Below are 20,446 nucleotides of genomic sequence, written 5' to 3'. Positions count from 1 at the left end.
CTATAATTCCTTTACTGCACAGTTACTCTCTCACAGGCACCCCCAACCTACCATGAGCTTTCTGTACAGCACCTGCAGTTCACCCCCTGGCTGCATTCTTCTCGGACCATACTTTTTTGGGTGGTAGGGCATGACTGTGTCCACTCTAATCTTTTGAGGCACACTCCACCCACCCTGCCCAGGTCTTGCCCCATGTGGGGGTGGATGAGTGAGTGTTACCATTTCCTGCGCCACATCCTCAGGTGTCTCCTTCTCCAGATCGAAGGTGAACTCGATGGCCCCGTTGTCCTTGGGTTTCCCTTTTAGTTTCTTGGGGTCTTCAACCCAGAGCCGAAGGGCAATGGTGGACTTCCGGCCATGGTCCTCCTCTGCCAGCTCCACTCGGACTCCCGTATCCTCCGCGAAAAAAGCATGGCTCAGAAGGTCCTTGATCTCATACCTGAGGGAAGGGCAGCAGCCTGACCAGGCAGGTAGCCGCACAGGGCACACATGCCCAGATCAGGGCCCTGTCGAGCCAGATTCTTGGGGGCCTGGTGCAACCATGGGAAAAGGCAGGGAAGAGGCCCGTGGCATGACAGGAGCTACCTGGCAATGGCCCAGTCCCGCATAGCCCCTGCCACTAGAAAGGTCTCCCTCTGCACAGCTCAACTGGTGGGTCAAGCTCTACCCCTGAGTGCAGCATGTGCATCCCTAATGCCCAGGGTCCAGCAATGTGGTCTCCTTGCATATTTTTAAATTTCCTGTTCTCCCCTCATTATAAAAATAAAATGTGCTCACTGTGTAAAATTCAATAACAATAGAGAAGACTTCTTTCATAAGTTAAGATTTCACGATGTAACTTCAAGCACCACAGATATGCTGGTGTATTTCACTTGTCAAATAAGTTTCTGGCTCTAGGATGACAATGCCCTGTCTTCTGGTCTCACCACCATGTGGCAAGAAGGGACATGGCCAGAGTGTGTGAGGTGCTCCCAAGCCCACAGAAGCAGCTATGTTTTCAGGAAGCTTTGGGTGGATCTTGCTCGCCTCCAGCCCTTCAGGAGGAGCAGTAAGTAAAATAGAGGAAAAGCACTCTTGGCCAAGGCACCAAAGTGTGAGCAGGCTTGGAAGATGGAGTGCAGTGAGCCAGGAGGTGAGCAAGGGTTACCCAAAGCTCCCACTGGGCTCTGAGCAGGGAACCACTATGAGTCTGGTGAAGTAGAGGTAAAGCATTCTTGGCCACAGGGAGCCACTAAGGGTTTGGTGAAACAGAGTAAAAGCATTCTTGTCCAAGGCCCCAAGGTGTGAACAGGCTTAGCAGCTGGAACGCAGTGAACCAGGAGAGCCAGGGGGCTGGGAGGTGAGCAAGGGCCACCCAAAGCTCCCACAAAGCTCTGAGTGGAGAATCACTAGGGTTCTGACTGCTGCATGAGAAGAAAGAGTTACTACTGTAGTCATTTACTGCCCATAATGTCCTGCCATTCAAACACCTATCCCTACACATAACTTAGCCTTCCCTTGTCTAGTTACCTATCCGTGAACTCACATAGCAGACACTGCTCTCCCACTAGTTATGTCTCTGAGTGTCACCAGACTGGTGTGTCCTCAGCTTACCCCTTTCACTGCTGAGCGGTGCTGCTTCACAGGGCATCCCACTGATGGACGCAGGGCCATGAGTGGGGCTCTGTGGGGATGTGCCTGGGAGGGGACTGGGGAAGAACAGTCTCCAGTACAAATGCCAAATGACATCAGGTGCATTTTCCAAATCGAGGACAGTGTTGCCTTTGGGGGAAGAGGGAGAGATTGTACATCCCTCAGAGGGGACTTAGAGGGCTGACAATGTGGTTTCTGGATCGGGGGATGGTTTCCCAGGGTTTGGCTCTACACTGTTATTGTTATTTTGGGCTTTTCTAATGTGAGTTATATTGTGTACTAGCCCAGTTTTTGTTTTTTTAGAAAGACCAAAATGCAGTGGGGCAGGGGAGAAGACAAAGAGGTCAGAGGCAGGGTCACTGATGTGAGAGATGACAATGGCAGCCGTGGAAACAGACAGTGGTCAGTGCTGGGGAGTGACAGCAGAAAGTGATGGAGGGCACTGAGGAAGAAGGGAGGGTACAGGAGGGGTGAGGGAGGAGAAAGAAGCAGGGATAGGCAGAGCAGGACTGAGGGAATACTCAGGAGAGGAGGAAGGCTTAGAGGGAGAGAGAGGGTAGAAGAAGGTTGATGAGAAAGAAAAAGGAGGTGGCTGGGAGGAGGTAGGGCAGGTGGCAGGCTCCTGAAGCAGTTCCAGGTCTCCGGCTAGTAACTGGGAAAGGAGGAAGGAATCATGGCCTGAGGTGTGGGACAGCAGCTTCTACGGTTCTTTTGGGGCTCTGATTGGCAATGCTGCTTTTGAGGTGGATCAAATAGGCATGCAGTTTGGGGTTCAGAAGACAGGTCAGGACTGAAGATACATCTGGGAGCGGCTGACACAAAGGTGCTATATTAATCTAAGGCTGTGAATGTGGATAAGCCAGGGGACACTGCAGGAAAAATAAAAGCAATGAGAAAAGAGTGGGTTTCCCGGGAACAAAACCAGTCAAGGTTGGGTAGGGTGAAACCTGTAAAGGGACGAAGAGGTAGATGAGTAAGGCATTCCAGATGAAAGTAGACCAGGAAGTGGAGAGGAGAAGGTGTGGGCTTCCCAACACCAACGTATCACTGGTATGTACACAGGGCCGATCTGTGTGGCAGCCCACCTGCATGCCAAGACCCTGTGTACTTCGATCTATCTTGCTGTCTTCTGAAGTGCTCTTTTTTCTGTCAAGAACACAGCTCCAAATACCAGTTGAGATATCTCTGGTATTCACAGAACCCAATTCTGGGACTCACCTTTCCTCTTTGTTTTTACAGATACACTCCCCAATAATCTCCTTGATCTCAGGATCATGTACTTTCTCAAAGCTGGCTGGCTTGATACCCTGAAACAAGATGAGGAGAATCATGTGACCAACAGTGACACCTAGAATCTGACTGCTCCAAGGCACAGTCCCCCCAAAGTTCAGGGAGTGTCCACTCCTACCAATGGTGAAACGACTGGCTGTAACTCCCATAAACTACTAGAAAATTAGACAAAACATATGAAACAGACACTCAATGGCAGGCAGTAGAGAATGGTGAGGTCAGAGAATGGACACAAAGGAGACAAACTGCCCCGGTAACTGAAGCCAGGCTGTGGGCAGGTAGGAAACACAGTTTCCCTGAGTTAGGGGCTGGAGCTCAGAGTTCAGAGAGACTCAGGAGGTAGAGTTCCTGAAAGGAGTGAGCTATGTAGGAAAAAGCTAAACTATATCTGTATATGGGTCCCTGTGAGTGTTTGCTTAGCACAAGACCACACAAGCAGAGTAAATGCCACAAAGTTGGTCAGAGAATGACTGAGGAGTGGTATGCAGAAAAATTTCCAAAATTCAGATTGATGGGGTGAGGTTTAAATGTGGAACATCTAATAAAAAAAAATACTAGGTATGCTAAGAGATAGGAAAATGTGATCCATAATCTAGCAGAAAAATCAATCAATAGAAATAGAGAAAAAATCAACAGAAATGAGACACTGGAGCTTACAGAGAGTTATTGTGTTGTTATTAAGTGCTGTCGATTCGGTTCCGAGTCACAGTGACCCTAACTATTCAAATGCTCAAAGGAAAATGAAGATACTGAGGAACAGAATGGTAGATATAAAAGAATCAAATAGAACTGGAGATAAACAACAATAACTTGAGATGAATAAAAAACAACAACACACAAAATGAAACACCCACTGGAACAGATTAACAACAGAAGACACTGAAGAAAAAGAGTGAATTTGAAGACACAGCAATAAAATCTATCTGAAATGAAGCACAGAGAGAAAAAAAGGTCATGTGGCTTTGTTCAGTTAACTTCACCCTTTGGGATAATATCAAGGAGTCAAATACATTAAATATACATATAACTAAATTCCTAAAAGGATGAGGTTGGTATAGAATAAAAAAAATGTGAAGAAAATCCAAAGACTTTCAAAGATTTTATGAAAACTGTACATATAGATCCAAGAAGTCCCACACACCCTAATCAAGATAAAGCAGTACCAGGAGTGTGAAGCTTCTCTGTAAAGCCCCCTGTAAATCTCTCCTTGTCCACTGCTTCGAGTCACCAGCCTCCCTGAAGAAATGAATTCTCTTGGCTTATCCATTGCTGTTGTTGTTAAGTGCTGTCAATTCAATTCTGACTCAATGACCATGCATAGGGTTTCTGAGGAGCAGCTGGTGGGTTTTAACCACTGGCCTTGTGGTTTGCAGTCCAGTGTTTATCCAACAGCACCACACTAGAAGTTTGTTAAAGCACAAGGGAGCACAGTCTGTACTGACTTCCCAGGGTAACCACCAAGGTCAAGTTCCTCAACTTGTGATGACAACTGGCATTTAGGCAACAACATGAGCACAGCATGAACCTTAGCTGCAGAATAGGATACTGGGTTTAACACCTCCTCAGATGAAGCACAGCATAGCCTGAACCTTGTTATTGTTGTTAAGTATCATCAAGTCAATTCTGACTCACAGTGATCCTTCATAGGGTTTCTGAGGAGCAGCTGATGGGTCTGAACCGCAAACCTTGCATTTAGCAGTGCAGCGCTTATCCTACAGTGCCACGTCAGGACTGTACAATATGACACTAGGTTGAACACCCCCACACAGCATTTTATTTCTAGAAAGAGGCTGATCAGAAGTTAGTTACAGAGCCTGCTCCGGAGTTGGGCCAGCAATGTCCACATCATGCCAAACACAGAGGTAGAGAGAGCTGTCTTCACTATGGATCTGTCAAGGGGATCTCTGAGTCAGTTTGCAGATGAGGAAACTGAGGCTCACAGAGACCCACGGCCTGGCCCAAAGCCACAGAGCATGGCAAGGGTAAGAACCCCAACTACCTGCTTCTGCCCGCCTCACACTAACAGCCATTAAAGAGAGGGACACACATGGCAGGCAGGTTTTGTGGGGATTCTATTTCATTTTTATTTAATTATCCACTGAGGGATTGTTATGAGTGAAGCCTGGAAGATGGGACATGACAGTTTGTATCATACCAGAGGCCCCACTGCCATTGCAGACCAATAACACCCACAGAGGATGCCACAATGAAGGGGACTCACTCACCTCCTCCACCTGCACAGCCCACCCCTGAGGCCCCATCACCACTATGAGCACTGGTCTAGGTACCTGACATTGAGTCTCCTACAGATCTCACAGCGACCTTACAAGAGGTGCAATTATTATCCTACCTTCTCAGATGAACTCAGAAAGGCTCAAGAACTTGGGAAGAGTGTAGCTTGGGCTCAGGAATAAAACACTGGGTTCTAATCCCAGCAGTGCCACCTACTAGCCTATGCCCTCATTAAGCTACTTTACCTCTTTGGGGCTGTTTCCCCATCTGTAAAGACAGAAAATAGGAGTGCCTCTTACAGGTTTGAGGTGAAGAATAAATGAATTTCAACCTGTATTGCCTGTGGGACCTCAGATGGGGCCAGTACACAGTAGGCACTCACTACTACTGCCCTTGGTCACACAGTCAGTCCAGGAGAAGAGGAAGAGATAGGTGCTGGTCAAGGTCATATCTGCAGTCATAATGTAAGTCCTGGGAGCACCACAGGAGTGACAGCAAGAGGACAGTGTTCTCTGACTAGCCTCAGAGTATTTCTTCCTCACTCTCTTGCTGCCATCAGTTCTGAGTGGAGCCTGAGGTCCACCTCAAGGGCTTCTCAGCCCAGGACCTCTGCATTCCCACAGAAAAGCACCCCTCTTCCCCTCCCCTGCTGGTCTCACCTAGGGACCACCCTCCCCGCCACACTCATCCAGGGGGACAATGGCACACTGGAGGGGAGAAATACACAGGACAACGAGAGCAGACAATGAGAGACCAATGTGTATAGAGAGAGGGGTTCCTTGGGCCATTGAGAAGATCTCACAAGCTGGGCCTGTGGAAGCGGTCCTATGTGCATGGAGGGAGGCGCTCCATGTGGGGGGTTGGGTACTCGAAGCTGTGGAAGGAAAGGCTCATGATGTTAGAAGGAGGAGCATCCAAGGTTGTAGAGAGTTCCTATGGTCAGGGAGAGGAGAAGTACCCATGACTGTGGCAGGGGCAAGACTTGGGTCTAGCCCTGTGCCCCTTCTCTGCACCACCATGGACTCTGGTCCCACCCTGCTACAACTGTGTGAAGGCAGAGGTGCTGACTGTACCTGCTATGGAATCCTACAGTCAACCAGAGGTCCCGAGGGCAGGGGAGTATGCTTAGGGCTGACTGAGCAGTGTGTATAGCCTAAGGATCGGGCAGCCTCCCTTCATCCTACTAGGGCAGGGCACACAGGGATGTGGAGGCACACCCAGTTGCCAGGTGTGGAATTCCAGAAGCAGAGAGTCCACAGTCTGTTAGGCTATATTTCTGGGGGAAGGGAGGCAGCAACTAATTTTTAAGTATGTTCAACACATTGTGGGCATCAACCAGGACAGTCTTCCCTTCTTCAACAAGATTCCCCCTAGAAATCTTTGCCTCAGCTTTCTTTGTGCTTGTTTGTTTAATTTAGAATTCATGAAGCATAACTTTCCCCAAAATCACAAAAAGCAAGTAAAGAGCAGAAAGGGTATCTCTTCATGCTCAGGACCAGGCAATCTAGGACCCCGGTGCCCATGAGCCTAACCTACTACATGGGGTCTGACAGGAGACTCCCTACAACTGTCCTGATGGCCCTTCTCTGTTTCCAGATAAGCACAGCCTCTCACACAATAGTTATGCATCTCTAGGAATAACCAGATTTCTTTATGCTCGTCCTTTGTTGCAAATCCAACTGCCATAGGGGCTTGGGAGAAGACAAGGCTCAGGTCAAGGGCCATTCCAGCACCAAGGACAAACAGAAACAGGGCCTCTTTGCTCCAAGGCCATCACATCCATCCTCCCACATGTGTGAATGAGGATTAATGTAAAACTCTGAAAGGCTGAGGTTCCCAAGGTGAAGAATATGTAAAGATAAAGACCATGGTGCTCTTTAAGGGGCTCCTATGTGGCACTGTAGGATAAGCAATGGGTCGCAAGGTCAGTTTGAACCACAAGATTGGTGGTTCAAATTCACCAGCTGCTCCTCAGAAACCCTATAAAGGGTTGCTATGAGTTGGAAACAACACAACGGCATTTAACAACAACAACAATATCATGCCAGGACTTCTGGTGTGGTTCTGCAGGATCAGCACTGGACTGCCAACTATAAGGGTGACAGTTCAAACCCACCAGCTGCTCCTCTGAAACCCTATACAGGGTTGCTATGAGTCAGAACTGACTTGACAACAACAACAACATATTATGCCAGCTGCTCCTTGGAAACCCCAGATAAGGTCGCTATGAGTTGGAACCAACTTGACAGCACTTACCAACAACATATTCATGCTCAGACCTGAGTTCTGGGGCCTCAGATGAGAGATACTAAGGGTTCTAGAGATGTGGGTGGATAGAGGATAGGCAGAACCTTGCTCTCTCTTTCTCTCTCTCTGTGTGTGTGTGTGTGTGTGTAGGGGGAGAAGGGTCAAAGCAGCAGGCCACATTGTCAGGATGTCCCAAGGATAAAGATACTCCTTATTGCTTGTTTCCTTGCGAGACAGGAATAGTCAAATCCTTGCTTAGCCCTAAACAGACAAGGGCCCACTTAGGAACTGGTCGCCCAATCTAGGGAGACAATGGACTGTTCAGAGAATCACCATACCTGGCACTACCCAACTGGTGTCCTCCTGAGCTCAGCAGACACCCACCGTCCATCACTCACATTTTCAAACCAGAAACCCAGGGGATGTCCAGTGCTTCTTCTCCTGCTACACCCTTACCCCAACACCCCTCAAGTCCTGGCAAATGAACCCCTCAATCTGGAGTCCCCCCTTTCTCCCATGAGCACACCATCAATGCTTCTGGCAAGGATCTTTTCTTGGAAGCTCATAGGGCTCCCTGCCTCTCTCTTCCAGCACTTCCCCAAGTAGATGGCATCCGCTCTGGGGGTCCTGACTCATGGCTACAGTGCTATAAGTTGAGAACACTGTCTTTCCCTCTCCCCGTATCCTCAGCACCAAATGTACTATTTAGCATGTAGTGAGGGCTCAAAATGAATGAACCAATGACCAGTAATGTAGAAATGAGCTATGACCTATAAGAAGGACCCAAGTGGAAGGGACAGGATGAGGGCAAAGTTGCCTCAGGATCACTATGAAACAAACTCAGTGTTGTAGTAGAGGTCAAAGCACATGGCAACTGATTGATACCATCATCGCTATATTACTCTCACAGGATTTTCACTATTAGCTCTTGCAACCTCTAGCGGTTCATGCTTGCTGAGCCTCTGTTTCTCCACTTGCAACGTGGCTGTTTTCTTCCTTGCACAGTGGCTTTTGTGCTTGTTCCTTATAAAAAGAAATAATGAGGCCAGTGTGTATCCTATTAGTAAGCTTGCCCGAGGTGGACTCACACAGGTGACCTTCCGGTAGATCTGGGCAGCATTCTGGCACTCCGAGTAGGGGTACTCTGAGGTGGCCATCTCCAGCATGCACATCCCGAAGGCATAGACATCGACAGATTCATCATAGTGCTCCTCATACATTTCGGGGGCCATGAACTCAGGGGTACCTGTGCCCAGAAAACAACAGATATAGTAGTCAGCCACCATGAGGCCCAACACCCTTCCTCAACCCTTCACATGGTCCATTAAGCTGCCTGGCTCCCAGGGCAGGTTAGCCGTCAGTGAGCAGCTACCTTGGGCTGGCCAGAGATATCAGTGAGTGAACTATCTCACACTCTACACCATCTGGTGTGTCCCAGAATCCAGGATTCAGACAAAAATGCTCTACAGACAGATGGGTCCTGAATTTGTCTGGGTTCCAAGGCTGAAAGAAGGCTAAGGGATGAGTTCATACAGCCATCTCATGTTCACAGTGCTGGGAGACTATCACTTTTCAAGAAAGTCTTTACCCAGTAACCTAGGTCTTACTGAGGGGCTACATCCCTCGTACACTTTGTCTAATCTTTCTAGACTCTGTCCCACAAATGTCCAGCACGAACCTGCACCTAAATGACTAAGACATACAAAAGCTCAGCATCTACCACCGAGCTACTCTTGCCTAGGTAAGTGAACCCTAGCTGTTACCACTAGAGACCACCGGTACAGGGCATGGGAGATAATCAGAGACTTGAAATCATGTTGACTGAACATGATTTAATGTTTTAATGACATGGAAACTTACGACAGGCTATGCAAAAAGAAAGCGTAAGATTGTATGTAGCGATGACCCCACCTACCAGGGGACTTCAAAAAGTTTGTGGACAAGCTGATATGAAGTGAGGAGAGATGCACAAGAATGCCCAAACTTGCAGATATTACCCATTTGACCTAACTTTGATGGCTTGATAATCAGAACTCTACTAAAGGAAGATAACAAATTTTTGATAAAGGAAACAAATATAAATTGCTACAATTTGAGGAACCTGACTTATAGATGTAATAGCTCAAAATACCAACTGAGAAGGAAGGAATTTTAAAATCAAAGATCAATCTTACCCCCTCTGTACACAGGATTGATAGGGATGGGCAACTTGGACAATGGCTACTTAAAAGGTGGTGGTGGTGGTGGTGGGGGAATAAAGGTAGGAAGTGACTCGTTTTCAAGAGGAAGTTTAGTATCAGAGTGTGTGGGGGAAGGTAAAGCCCCGACTAAATAGTTTTCATCTTGTCCAGATGGGTCTGGTAAAAGGGGATGGAGATAAGATACTTAGAATTCAACAGTGAGTAATTGTTATCATGACTAATCATGGCTGTCACAACTGTAAAGGTAGAAGTTTTGTAATAAAAAGTGGGGAGCAGTGATTCTTACAGTCCAGCAACAGAGGACCGTAGGACCATCAAGGGAAAAGATCACTAGAGGAAGCAGCAATATCAGAGATGGAAGCAACGATGAGGATGTGGAGAGAGGGAGCGGCTAAGGACGCTAGACTCATGGAAAGAGAAAGGCTGTGTGCTGGCGGTCAGAAGGCAGGCTTGCAGAATGTGCCCTTTGGTTGTTTAAATGATTATATATTCTGGACTGTTTTTGTGTACATTAAAAAAAACCCACAAAAAACAAAGGGAATAGAAGCAAATACTGTTGAATGATGATGCATAGAAGGGAATGCTATTATTGCAATGAAATGAAATACAATAGGATGAGTATAAAACTGATGTTCTCGTCTGTAAACTATCACTCAATGCACAATAAAAACTTGAAAAAATTAATGAATTGGGAAAAAAAGAGGAAAAAATAAGTTTGTGGACAAATTTCATTTCCCCACAAACTTTGTAAACCCCCTCCCTGCATATGTAAAACAATGTACACAGGGAAACGTGACTCTGTTTGGGAGGTAGGACTTTTAGTTACATTTGTCTGAGGTTTTTTTTGTGACTTGAGTGATAGTTTATATGGGGGAACATCAGTTCATTTCACTGCAATGATTACAATCCCCTGCATGCTTCATCATTCAACAGTATTTACTTCTATTCCCTATGGGGTTTTTTTTTGTTGTTGTTGTTGTTTTTTTATGTGCACCAAAACACTTAAGAATACACAATCATTCAAACAGCCAAAGGGCATATCCTGCCTCCGGGCACCAGCACACATCCCCTCTCCCTCCACGAGTCTACAATCCTCAGCTGCTCCATCTCTCAATCTCTGCCTCCATCTCTGGTGTTGCTGCTTCTCTGGGTAGGGTCCCATGCTCTGTTCCCACTTTTTCCCTTGATGGCCCCAGGGTCCTCTGCTCCAGAACTGTAAGATTGACTACTCACCCCTTTTTGCTACAAACTTCTACCTTTACAGTTGCAACAATTGCAATTAGTTACGATAACAATTACTGACGATTGAATCATGAGAGTCTTGTCCCCATCCTCTTAACTCAGACTTGTCTAGACAGGATGAAGACCACTCAGTGGGGATTCTACCTTCCCCCTCACACTCTGAATCTAAATGCCCTCTTGAAAACTTGTAAGCCAGTCACTTCATGCCTTTACAACCCCCTCATTTTAGGTAGCCAATGTCTAAGTTGCCCATCCCTATCAACCTTGTGTACAGAGGGGATGGGAATTATCCTTGATGCAAAGATTCTTTCCCTCTTGGTTGGTATTTTAAGATACTACATCCATAAGTATAGGTAAAGTTCATTAGATTGTAGTGATTTACACTTTTTATTCCTCTTTTCCTTCCTCTAGTCGGGTTCTGAACATCCAGCCATTGAAGCTAGGTCCAGTGAGCACAATCTGCAAGTTTGGGCACCCTTGTGCATATCCTCTCACTTCTTATCAACTGGACGCTTCACTCTCAGCTCTAGCCCTCTGTGGCCATGTTCTTGTCCATGGGCTTAGAAGTCCCCAGGTTGTCTGAGCTTTTAAAAATAAAGTTTTCCTAGAATAAGCTTTTGTTTTTATAATCATAAAAACTAGGCCCACTGAGTATCTGTTGTGCAGAATGCAAAGGAAAGGGGTGATAATCTTTTATAATGCTGTTTTTAACTTCTGTACATTTATTGACTTTGAAATATTTTAGTATTTTTTTAAAAAGCATATACAAAATATCACACACTAATTATTGCTTAAAAGCACACGTGGGGCGTCAGGAAATACCTGAAAACATTATAACGGCAATCTCTGGGATGGAGTGGGCCACAGACAATTTTAATAATTTGTTTTCATTTGCCCATAATTTCCACCTCAACATGCATTACATATTTAACAAAAAATACTAACACCTTGGTTAAAAAAAAATTGGAGAAAATGAGAATCGATACTTAGATTGGATTATAAACACAAAGAATTCTAGAAATACATCAGAAATCATGGGAATTGAGTGGAGAGAAAAGGGGACAGACTTCTTAGCTATCTAATGTTGCTGTAACAGAATACCACAAGTGGAGTTATACCAAGCAGAAATGTATTCTCTCATAGTCTGGGAGGCTTGGAGTTCAAATTCAGAGTGCTGGCTCTATGGGAAGACTTTCTCTTTGTAGACTCTGGGGAAAGGCCCTTGTCTCCTTTCAGCTCTGTAGACCCAGCATTCCTTGGAGATCTCCATATATCTTGGCATCAGTCTTCCCCTGGATCTAGTAGCTTCACAGTACCGGGACCCCAGGCCCAAAAGATATACTCCACTCCCAGCTCTTGTTTCTTGGTGGTAGTAGGTTCCGCTGAGCTATGCTAACTTCTATCTCATTTTATATCTCAAAAGAAATTGACTCAAGACACAGACTAACCCAGTAGTTTGCATCTGCCTCATTAATATCATAGAAACGAGGATTTACAACACACAGGATAATTACATCAACTCAGAGATGACCACAGCAGCTCACATCAAGGGTGACTGCATCATATTAGATCCCACCATGAAGCTACATCTTCACTACTAAACCACTGAGAATCCTGGCCCAGTCAAGTTGAAACAAAACCTTAATTATCACAGCCTCTCATTTGGCATTTTAAATTCTTTTGGGTTTTTAAACCATGTGACTGCATTGAACATTTTTTTTGGCACTGGTACTTTCTAAGCTAATATATTTTAAAGTTTCTTGCCACCTGTAAACTGGTCACAAACAGAGAATATTTTGCCCAGTTTCGAGTCTGAAGTTAAGACCCAAGCCCCCAGGTGTAACCTGAGTATACCTCACAAGCACACAACTAAAAGCTTTCCCATCAGGTGACGCTTTGATACCCCTGCCCAACCCCCTAGCCCTGAGGTCCCATTGGCATTTCCTCTCAGAGGGTACACCACCCTGCACCTGCCCTGAGCCCATTACAGTGGAGCACAACCAAGAGCCACAGAAGCAACTCAACACAGCGAGGGGAGCGAGTACGGCGCTCAGCCCCACCCCTCAAGCGCTCATACTGCCATTTGCGAGAAAATAAAGGACAGGGCTGCTTGGTGACAATGGCCTGGACACAGAGGGCTAAGGAGCCCATGCCCAGGGCCTGAGGAGAGGTTGAGGGGCTGCACTCACCCCACTTGTGGGAACAACACTGAGGCTTAGAGGAAGCCCTTTGGCAGACAGCTACACTAGAGCAGCAGGTACTCTCCCTCTTTGACCCTCAGGAAGCTGCAAATGCAGAAAACCCTGCCCTGCAATGATGATTTCTGAAAGCCTGCTGTGCTGAATGGGAAGGGGGTGTGCAGGTATGGAGACCAAGCTCAGCCAAAGTAAGATTACAGTCCCAAGCAGAGGGGTTTCCACTACCATCCATTGTGCACATGCTCTCAGGAACACACAGGCATGCCGATGCGCTCTCAGGGACACCTAGGTAAGTCCACATGCTCTCAGGGACACCTAGGTAAGTCCACATGCTCTCAGGGACACCTAGGTATGTCCACATGCTCTCAGGGACATGTAGGCACACGCACATGCTCTCAGGGACACCTAGGCACGCAACGCACTCTCAGGGATACCTAGGCACACGCACATGCTCTCAGGGACACCTAGGCACGCAACGCACTCTCAGGGATACCTAGGCACACCCATGTGCTCTCAGGAACACCTAGGTAAGTCCACATGCTCTCAGGGACACCTAGGTATGTCCACATGCTCTCAGGGACACCTAGGTACATCCACATGCAGTCAGGGACATGTAGGCACATGCACATGCTCTCAGGGACACCTAGGCACGCCAATGCACTGTCAGGGATACCTAGGCACACCCATGTGCTCTCAGGAACACCTAGATACGTCCACATGTTGTCAGGAACATGCAAGCATGCCCACACACTCTCAGGGACACCTAGGCATGCCCACATGCTTTCAGCAACATGTAGACTTACCCATTCTCAGGAACATGCCCTCAGATGCTCTCCATTTTTCCCCCTCAAACTGTAGCCATTTACATTTGAATTTTAGAAATTATATGTGTTTATGTGTGCATATGTGTGTGTTTGTGCATTGTGTGTGCATGCTCACACATGCATGTAGGTATGTCTCTATACATGAATGTGTTATAGATATTGCACACAATTGCAAATAACATGGGTGTTGGGCATGTTTAAGTACATGTACACTGTGTGTGTGTCTGTGTATCTGTGTGTGTACAGATACACAGATATATGTGCTTGGTGTCCACCCAGCAGCCATCAAATGTAATCATCACTAGATATGGGTTGCAGCCACTATCCCCACTCCATGGGTTGAACGGTTATCTGTAAGCCAGCCCAACCAAGCTTCATGATCAGCAAGCTGCTCTGGGCACTCAGAAGGTACCCAAGTGGGTGTCGGTAGACCTTGCAGACTAAGAAGTCACAATGCCTGGTCAGGGGTGCCATGGGCCAAGATCAACCTTCTTGCCACCTCCCCCATACTGCCTTCCACACAATCTTCTGGATAAGAGACATCTATGAGCTCATGGTATCCTGAAAGGTCCCTAGAGCTGGGGACATGGCATAAGCAACATTAGCAGCACCTAGGCCCCAAGCTAACCATGCCTGTATGCAAACCAATACCTCCCATTCACTCTCACAGCAGAGGTCCCACAAAAGATGGCTACCCTTGGTCAGAGCCACCAGGACCCCAGCACTGCTTTCAAGGCAGCATAAAACCCATCAGAGGCCTCTCAGAGTTTTCATGAACCCTGGGCACACACCAGCAGCCCCACTGACAAGGCACTGAAAACTGGGTCACAGCTAAACTGCCAGAGAAAAAGCTAAGGTCCTAGGCCAGAAATGAACTCATCCATGTACTGCTCTGTTCTCTTCCTCCCTGTCCCCCACTGACCACCAGGGACACACAGGGGAGGCTCCCAGAAAGAACTGGTCCATTTCATCATCAGAACAAGCACCCATCTGTATCAATGCCATTAGCAGGCCTCCCACTCGGAGGTGCTCCAGAGGATCCACACCCATACTCACAAGGACAAGACAGCTGAGGATCCTAGCCTCTCTCATTGGGGGCTTCACAGGTACACCCCAAGGGCTGACTGCCATGCTCACTGTGCACAGTCAGCCTCTGTCCCAATACACTCACAACATCCACCCCAGGCCTTCAACTCTGAATTCTGTCTCAAAGGAAGGAAGCTTAAGATCAGAAAAGGCCCAGAGGTCCCCTCGGTCAGATATCCAGACAGCTGTTAGTGGGTGTGCTTGTCTGACATAGGTGGTCCTGAATGGCACTCTTGCCATCCAACTAACCCAGTATCTAAGCCCTAACACTTTCTGAAGTCAAATTTGCAAAAGCCACCCTGTAATCACCAAGGATACAGAGCCTTAGAGTGTGTGGTCCACCAGGAGGACCCTGCTCTCAGTCAGTTACCCACCTCCCAAATTCCCATTTCACAAATGGAGAAACTAAGGCCTGGGGGTTCATAGCAGGCTCCCAGGACTCCAGAGTCTCTGGCTCCATCATTCATACCTCAAAGCCACCTTGGGAGTCCCTCCCTAACAAGTGACATCCAGATGGCCACCTGCTTTGTGTTACCAAGGCTCCTACCCGGGACTTGCTAGAGTTCCTGTGATACAGCTGTCGGCATATTCTTGGTGTTGTCTGACCCCTAGAGCACATCTCATTCTTTAAGTCTGAACCCCACACACCCTCCAAGTGTTCTCATTTTAGAATGTTCTCCTAGTTCCCCCAACCTTAGGGTGAGGGTGAACACTCAGGGAGACAAAGACATCATGTCCCCATACAGCAGCAAGGGCCCATGGTAACCTCAAAAAAAAAAAAAAAAAAAAAGGCTGTGTGGGTGGGTGGCTATCTTCTTAAAGTAGGGGCCTTTGAGCTGACTACTGAGGGATGAGAAAAATAGATGCAAAACTGTCCTTCGTATGTCTGCAGACCCTTCATCTGGACCCACCTTTTCACCCATCCACATATTCACTCTGCTCCTCATCTAGTTGCGTCTGATCTCCAAATGCCCCCCCCCCCCCAGCCCACTATGACCGTAGTGTTCTGCCTTCCAGCCTATACTACTAGCTGCCAGGGGACCAGTGAAAAGATAGCTCAGGTCAGTCCAGGCATGGTGGAGAGCCAGGAGGGAGAGCAGGCAGCAGCTATCTCCTTCAGCAGGCAGAAGGATTCCCTAAGGCTAGGCCGCAAGAGGGGTGAAAGCAGGTATAGTGCTCCTGAACTAAGACCCACTCTGACCCTCTTACAGGGTCCCTGCCTTCCCCAGGCCCAAGGCAGCAAGCAAACCCAATACCGGAATGCCTGACCCCTGCTGGTCTCTGGATTCCTGGGCCTCAGAGAAGGCACAAGCAGGCATACCTATCACGCTTTTGGCGAATGATGCTCTTTTGAGTGTGGCCAGGCCCAAGTCACCAATCTTCACAGACCCAGTTGGTCCAGTGATAAAGATATTGTCACATTTCAGATCTCGGTGGATGATGGGCGGTGTCCTCGTGTGCAAAAATAGTAGGCCTTTCAGGATCTGCCGGCACCAGCTGCGGAGAACTTTGGGCTTCATCACCTTGAATCGTTTCAGGTACCTGGAGGGGAAGGCACAGCACTGTCACCAAGCAGCAGGACAGTGTGTCCTCCACCAGACTCAATGGAAACTAGTTGGGATGGGCCTCCCTGTGTGCAGTGGGGAGGATTTGTGAATGCCACCATACAGAAGAAACGGATCACACTGTCCAGGCCAAGGGCACACACCCAGGTACTAGCTTTCCCTATTCAGGGAGGGCTACTGAACTTCACCCAGCCATAACACAGCTGTCATTAAAACAGGGTGCTGGTGTCCCAATATGTTGGTTGCAACAGGATGGCATTCTGAGGACACCTCAGTGCCTGGGGGACATTCCAGACACAGGTCCTATAGCCCAAGAGCTTAGCCCCCACACTGGGTGCCTGTATCTACTCAAAAAGAGCCCAGTCCCTGGAAGAATAATGAGGACAAGACTGGGAGGGAAGCCCCACATTGGGTTCTTATTTGTTCACCTGGGAGCTGGAGCACTTCCAACATTACCCACAGTGCACAAGCCGGGGTCCTCAGTGAAGAGTGGTGACCCCTTCCCTAGGCTGACTCCCTCCCCATGGGGCCTGACTACACATTCAGTCCAGTCCATGAGGAGGGGGGGTTTTACTCGACCATCACCCCACCCTGACAACTGTCCAGTTCTTACACCTTTGGAGTGTGCCAGCTAGGACACAGTCCAAAGCTGACCCTCAGCAGCAACAAAGCATCAGCCACAACACAACAAGCATTCAAGTTCCCATTTACATACATGCTGTCCCTCGCAGAATCAAACACATAAAACAGTACATTGGCTGTGGGGCTGTGGGAAGAAATTAGGGACTAGATTTCCTCTGTGGGTCTCTGAGAAACAGAGACAAAAGAAGCCCAAGGCTAAGAGGAAACTATCAAGGTTGGTTTGATGTGTTTCTTTTCATTTGGGGCGGTGGGGAGCCTTCCTCTGGGAGGATTCTATAACATGCCACGCTAATGTCATACAGCCACCCCCTACTCCCAGGCAAGCAAGTGGCACACTTACGTTTTCAGTGTCCCTGAGGTCATCAGCTCTGTCACCAGCACGATGCACCGCTTTCCTTTAGCACTGGACTCCCAGAAGTCGTAGAATCGCACGATGTTGGGGTGCTGCAGGCCTTTCAGCATCTCAGCCTCTTCCTTAAACCTTTGCCGCTCCAGCTTGGTAAGCTTCCGGTCCTAGTGAGAAGGCAGAGACATAGTGAGTAGGTGACACAAAGACCTTTTCCAAGAGAGGGGCAGGAGGTGGGAGGCAGGAGGTAAGGGGCTGGTGGTGTTGGTGTTCAGAGCCTGCACTAGGCCACTTTCTCAGGCATTCACACTATATACAGCACTAAGAAAGAACCAGGCCATCAAAAGTGAGCTTGTGAAGTCTGACCCAGTTCCAAAGCCTCAAAGGTAGCCTCATGTTCCCCAAGCACAGTGCACACTGAACTTTTCTGCCACTGAATTTCAGCAGAAGATTTTGGGAGAATGTTCTAAATTCAGCAGACCGTGTAACAAAATGAGACAGACCAGAGGTCTCAAATACACACATCTTGACCTTAACCCCACACAGAAGCTGCTCCATGCACAACAGAGGCTGTGTGAATACCACTCAAGGGTCTGGGACACTCAGTTCTGCAAAGTGTCATCTGATCCTGGCCTCCACCATCCAGGAGTCTGCACCAGGAACTCTGCAAGAGGAATTCCTGGGAAGCAAGGTGGCTCAGTAACTCATACTTTGAGGTTCATGTACTTTTCTAACCACCACCCATCTGTCAGTGTGTTGTACTGTAATGGCTTGCATGTTGCTATGATGCTAGAAGTAATGCGACCAGAATTTCAAATAGGAGCAAGGTCACTCATGGTGGACAGGTTTCAGTGGAGCTTCTAGACTAAGGAAAGACTAGCAAGGTGATTTACTTCCAAAATTTAGCCAATTAAAACCCTGTGGAGGCAGGGCTTGATGGCGGCCTATATAGGGTAGAGGTGCAGTGAAGTTTCTGTCAGCAATACCACAGAATATCAGATGAAGCAGGTTCAGAGCAGAGCTCCCAAACTATGAACCACATAGGTAGGAATAGTTAAAAAGTTTGAAGGCTTATAGCTAGTGGAACTTGTAGCTGAAGTAATAAGTCCCATACTTTAGAATCTGCTGGGCTCAGCGGCCCAGAGCCAGCAACATGGGTGAGATCAAACAACAGGACCAGGTGGGGAAGCAAGTAGACCCACTGGCAATTAATGACCACAGGAAACTCAGAGCAAAGGTGACAATATTATTTGTTTGGCTTTGTTCTGAATTTTTTTTTTTTTTTTGCTATCTGTTCATTGGCTGTCTGCACACCTCAGTAACTAGAGGTGGTGCCTGAGTGAGTGGATACCCCCCACGCCCCACCACTGGAGGGTTCTTCTACCACGCATGCGCACAGATCCTCTAAGTACTCAGAGGCACTAGCCTTTCTTGCTGGTTGAGTGCCTGGGAGTTGGTTCCACCTCATAGTGGCCCTGTACAGAATTTCCCAGGCTGTGAATCTTTGCGGGAGTAGGGGGCCTGGTATTTCTCCTGGAGAACAGCTGGTGATTTCAAGCTGCTGGCCATGGGTTTCAAGGCCCGATTTGTAACCACTACCCTACAAACAGGCATTTCAAAATGACCACAGCCGGCCCTGAATTGTTTGTTTATTAATAGGAAAAAGGCCAGAACAGGCTCAGGAGAGGGAGAGAGATTAAAAACAAAACAGGCCAGAAATTAAATCCTGAGGTACAGCATAACAACCAACAGTGGCATCTTGAAATTTGTCAGGTGGCCTTGAAGGCAAGAAGTTGAAAGAGGGCATTAAAGTTATACTCATATTAGGGTACAGATTTTTTTTCTTTCTGTCTTTCTTCTCCCTCTTCTCATCTTTCCTGTGATTACAGTCTACAGTATCCAAGGTTTTTTGTTTTGTTTTGTTTTATTTGTTCTTTGGGTTGTTGTTCTTTTAACCTTGCTTTTTTGTTGGTGCTGTTTTTTGGTTTGTTTTTTTTGCTTTAGTTCTGTTGTGTTTTGGTTTTGTTCTCCCTTTTACCTCTAGGGGGCTCTTTCTCTCCCTATACTACCCAAGAAGAGACAGCAATAGCTGGCATACAGTTAAGATAAAATCACATGCTATAAAGTCCCACAATCCAGGAAAGAACCAACACCAACTGCCATACACCAGGGAGGCAGACAAAACCTGCAAAAGTTATTCTGAGTTGAGCAATAAGAAGAGTGAAAAGGGAAACCCACCTCCTGATCACATCTACCTGGAGAAAATCAGAAAGCATAAAAACTACCAAAACACACAATCAATTAAGTATTAAGGACACAGCTAAACATTAAACATGTCCCCAAAGCAAAAAGAGATGACCATATCAGCACACATCCAGAAACAAGATAAAATGTCTGAGACAAATGACTAGAGGTAGACACACACTACATTCTGGAAGGTGGGCAGGCCTTGGAAATGCATAAGAAAGAATTAAGAAAAATGATTATAAAATGTTTCAAAACATTTTACAATGGAGTTGAGAAAAATAAGGAAGAAGTCAAGAAAGTACTACTGGAACAATCAAATAGAATAGATACAGCATTGGAAACAATTCAAAACCTAAGGAAGAGTTTCAAATTATTAATAACAGAATATCAGAAATAGACAATACACTGAAAGGGCACAGGAGTAGAATAGAAGACATGGAAGGCAGAGCTAGTGAACTAGAGGACAAATATCTCAACACCACTAAGATAGAGGAGCAAGCAGAAAAAAGAATAAAAAATCCAAAGAGAGTCTAAGATTCATGTTGGACAACATGAAGAAGAATAACTTAAGAATTACCAGCATTCTGGAACAGGAAGAATCACACAAGTCCACGAAGAGATAGTTGAGGAGCTTGTGGAAGAAAAATTTTCTAACATCCTGAATAGTGAAAAGATAAACATTCAAGAAGCTCAA

At 47.0% G+C, this 20,446-nt stretch overlaps 1 protein-coding gene across 1 annotated transcript in view; it reads right to left on the bottom strand.

Annotated features, from left to right (window-relative positions):
* The window catches only part of WNK2 (WNK lysine deficient protein kinase 2), a 203,883-nt gene that overhangs the window by 88,249 nt on the left and 95,188 nt on the right, over positions 1-20,446 (bottom strand). The window contains exons 2-6 of the mRNA XM_006876247.1: positions 17,500-17,672; positions 16,274-16,494; positions 8,490-8,647; positions 2,851-2,939; positions 220-439 (exon numbers count right to left, since the gene is read on the bottom strand). Coding sequence (XP_006876309.1) covers positions 220-439; positions 2,851-2,939; positions 8,490-8,647; positions 16,274-16,494; positions 17,500-17,672 — 861 coding nt within the window. The remainder of the gene's footprint in view (positions 1-219; positions 440-2,850; positions 2,940-8,489; positions 8,648-16,273; positions 16,495-17,499; positions 17,673-20,446) is intronic.

This window comes from Chrysochloris asiatica, unplaced genomic scaffold (genome assembly GCF_000296735.1).
Source record: "Chrysochloris asiatica unplaced genomic scaffold, ChrAsi1.0 scaffold00369, whole genome shotgun sequence".
In the NCBI taxonomy this organism is placed as follows: domain Eukaryota; kingdom Metazoa; phylum Chordata; class Mammalia; order Afrosoricida; family Chrysochloridae; genus Chrysochloris; species Chrysochloris asiatica.
This window is presented reverse-complemented; position numbering and strand designations above follow the sequence as displayed.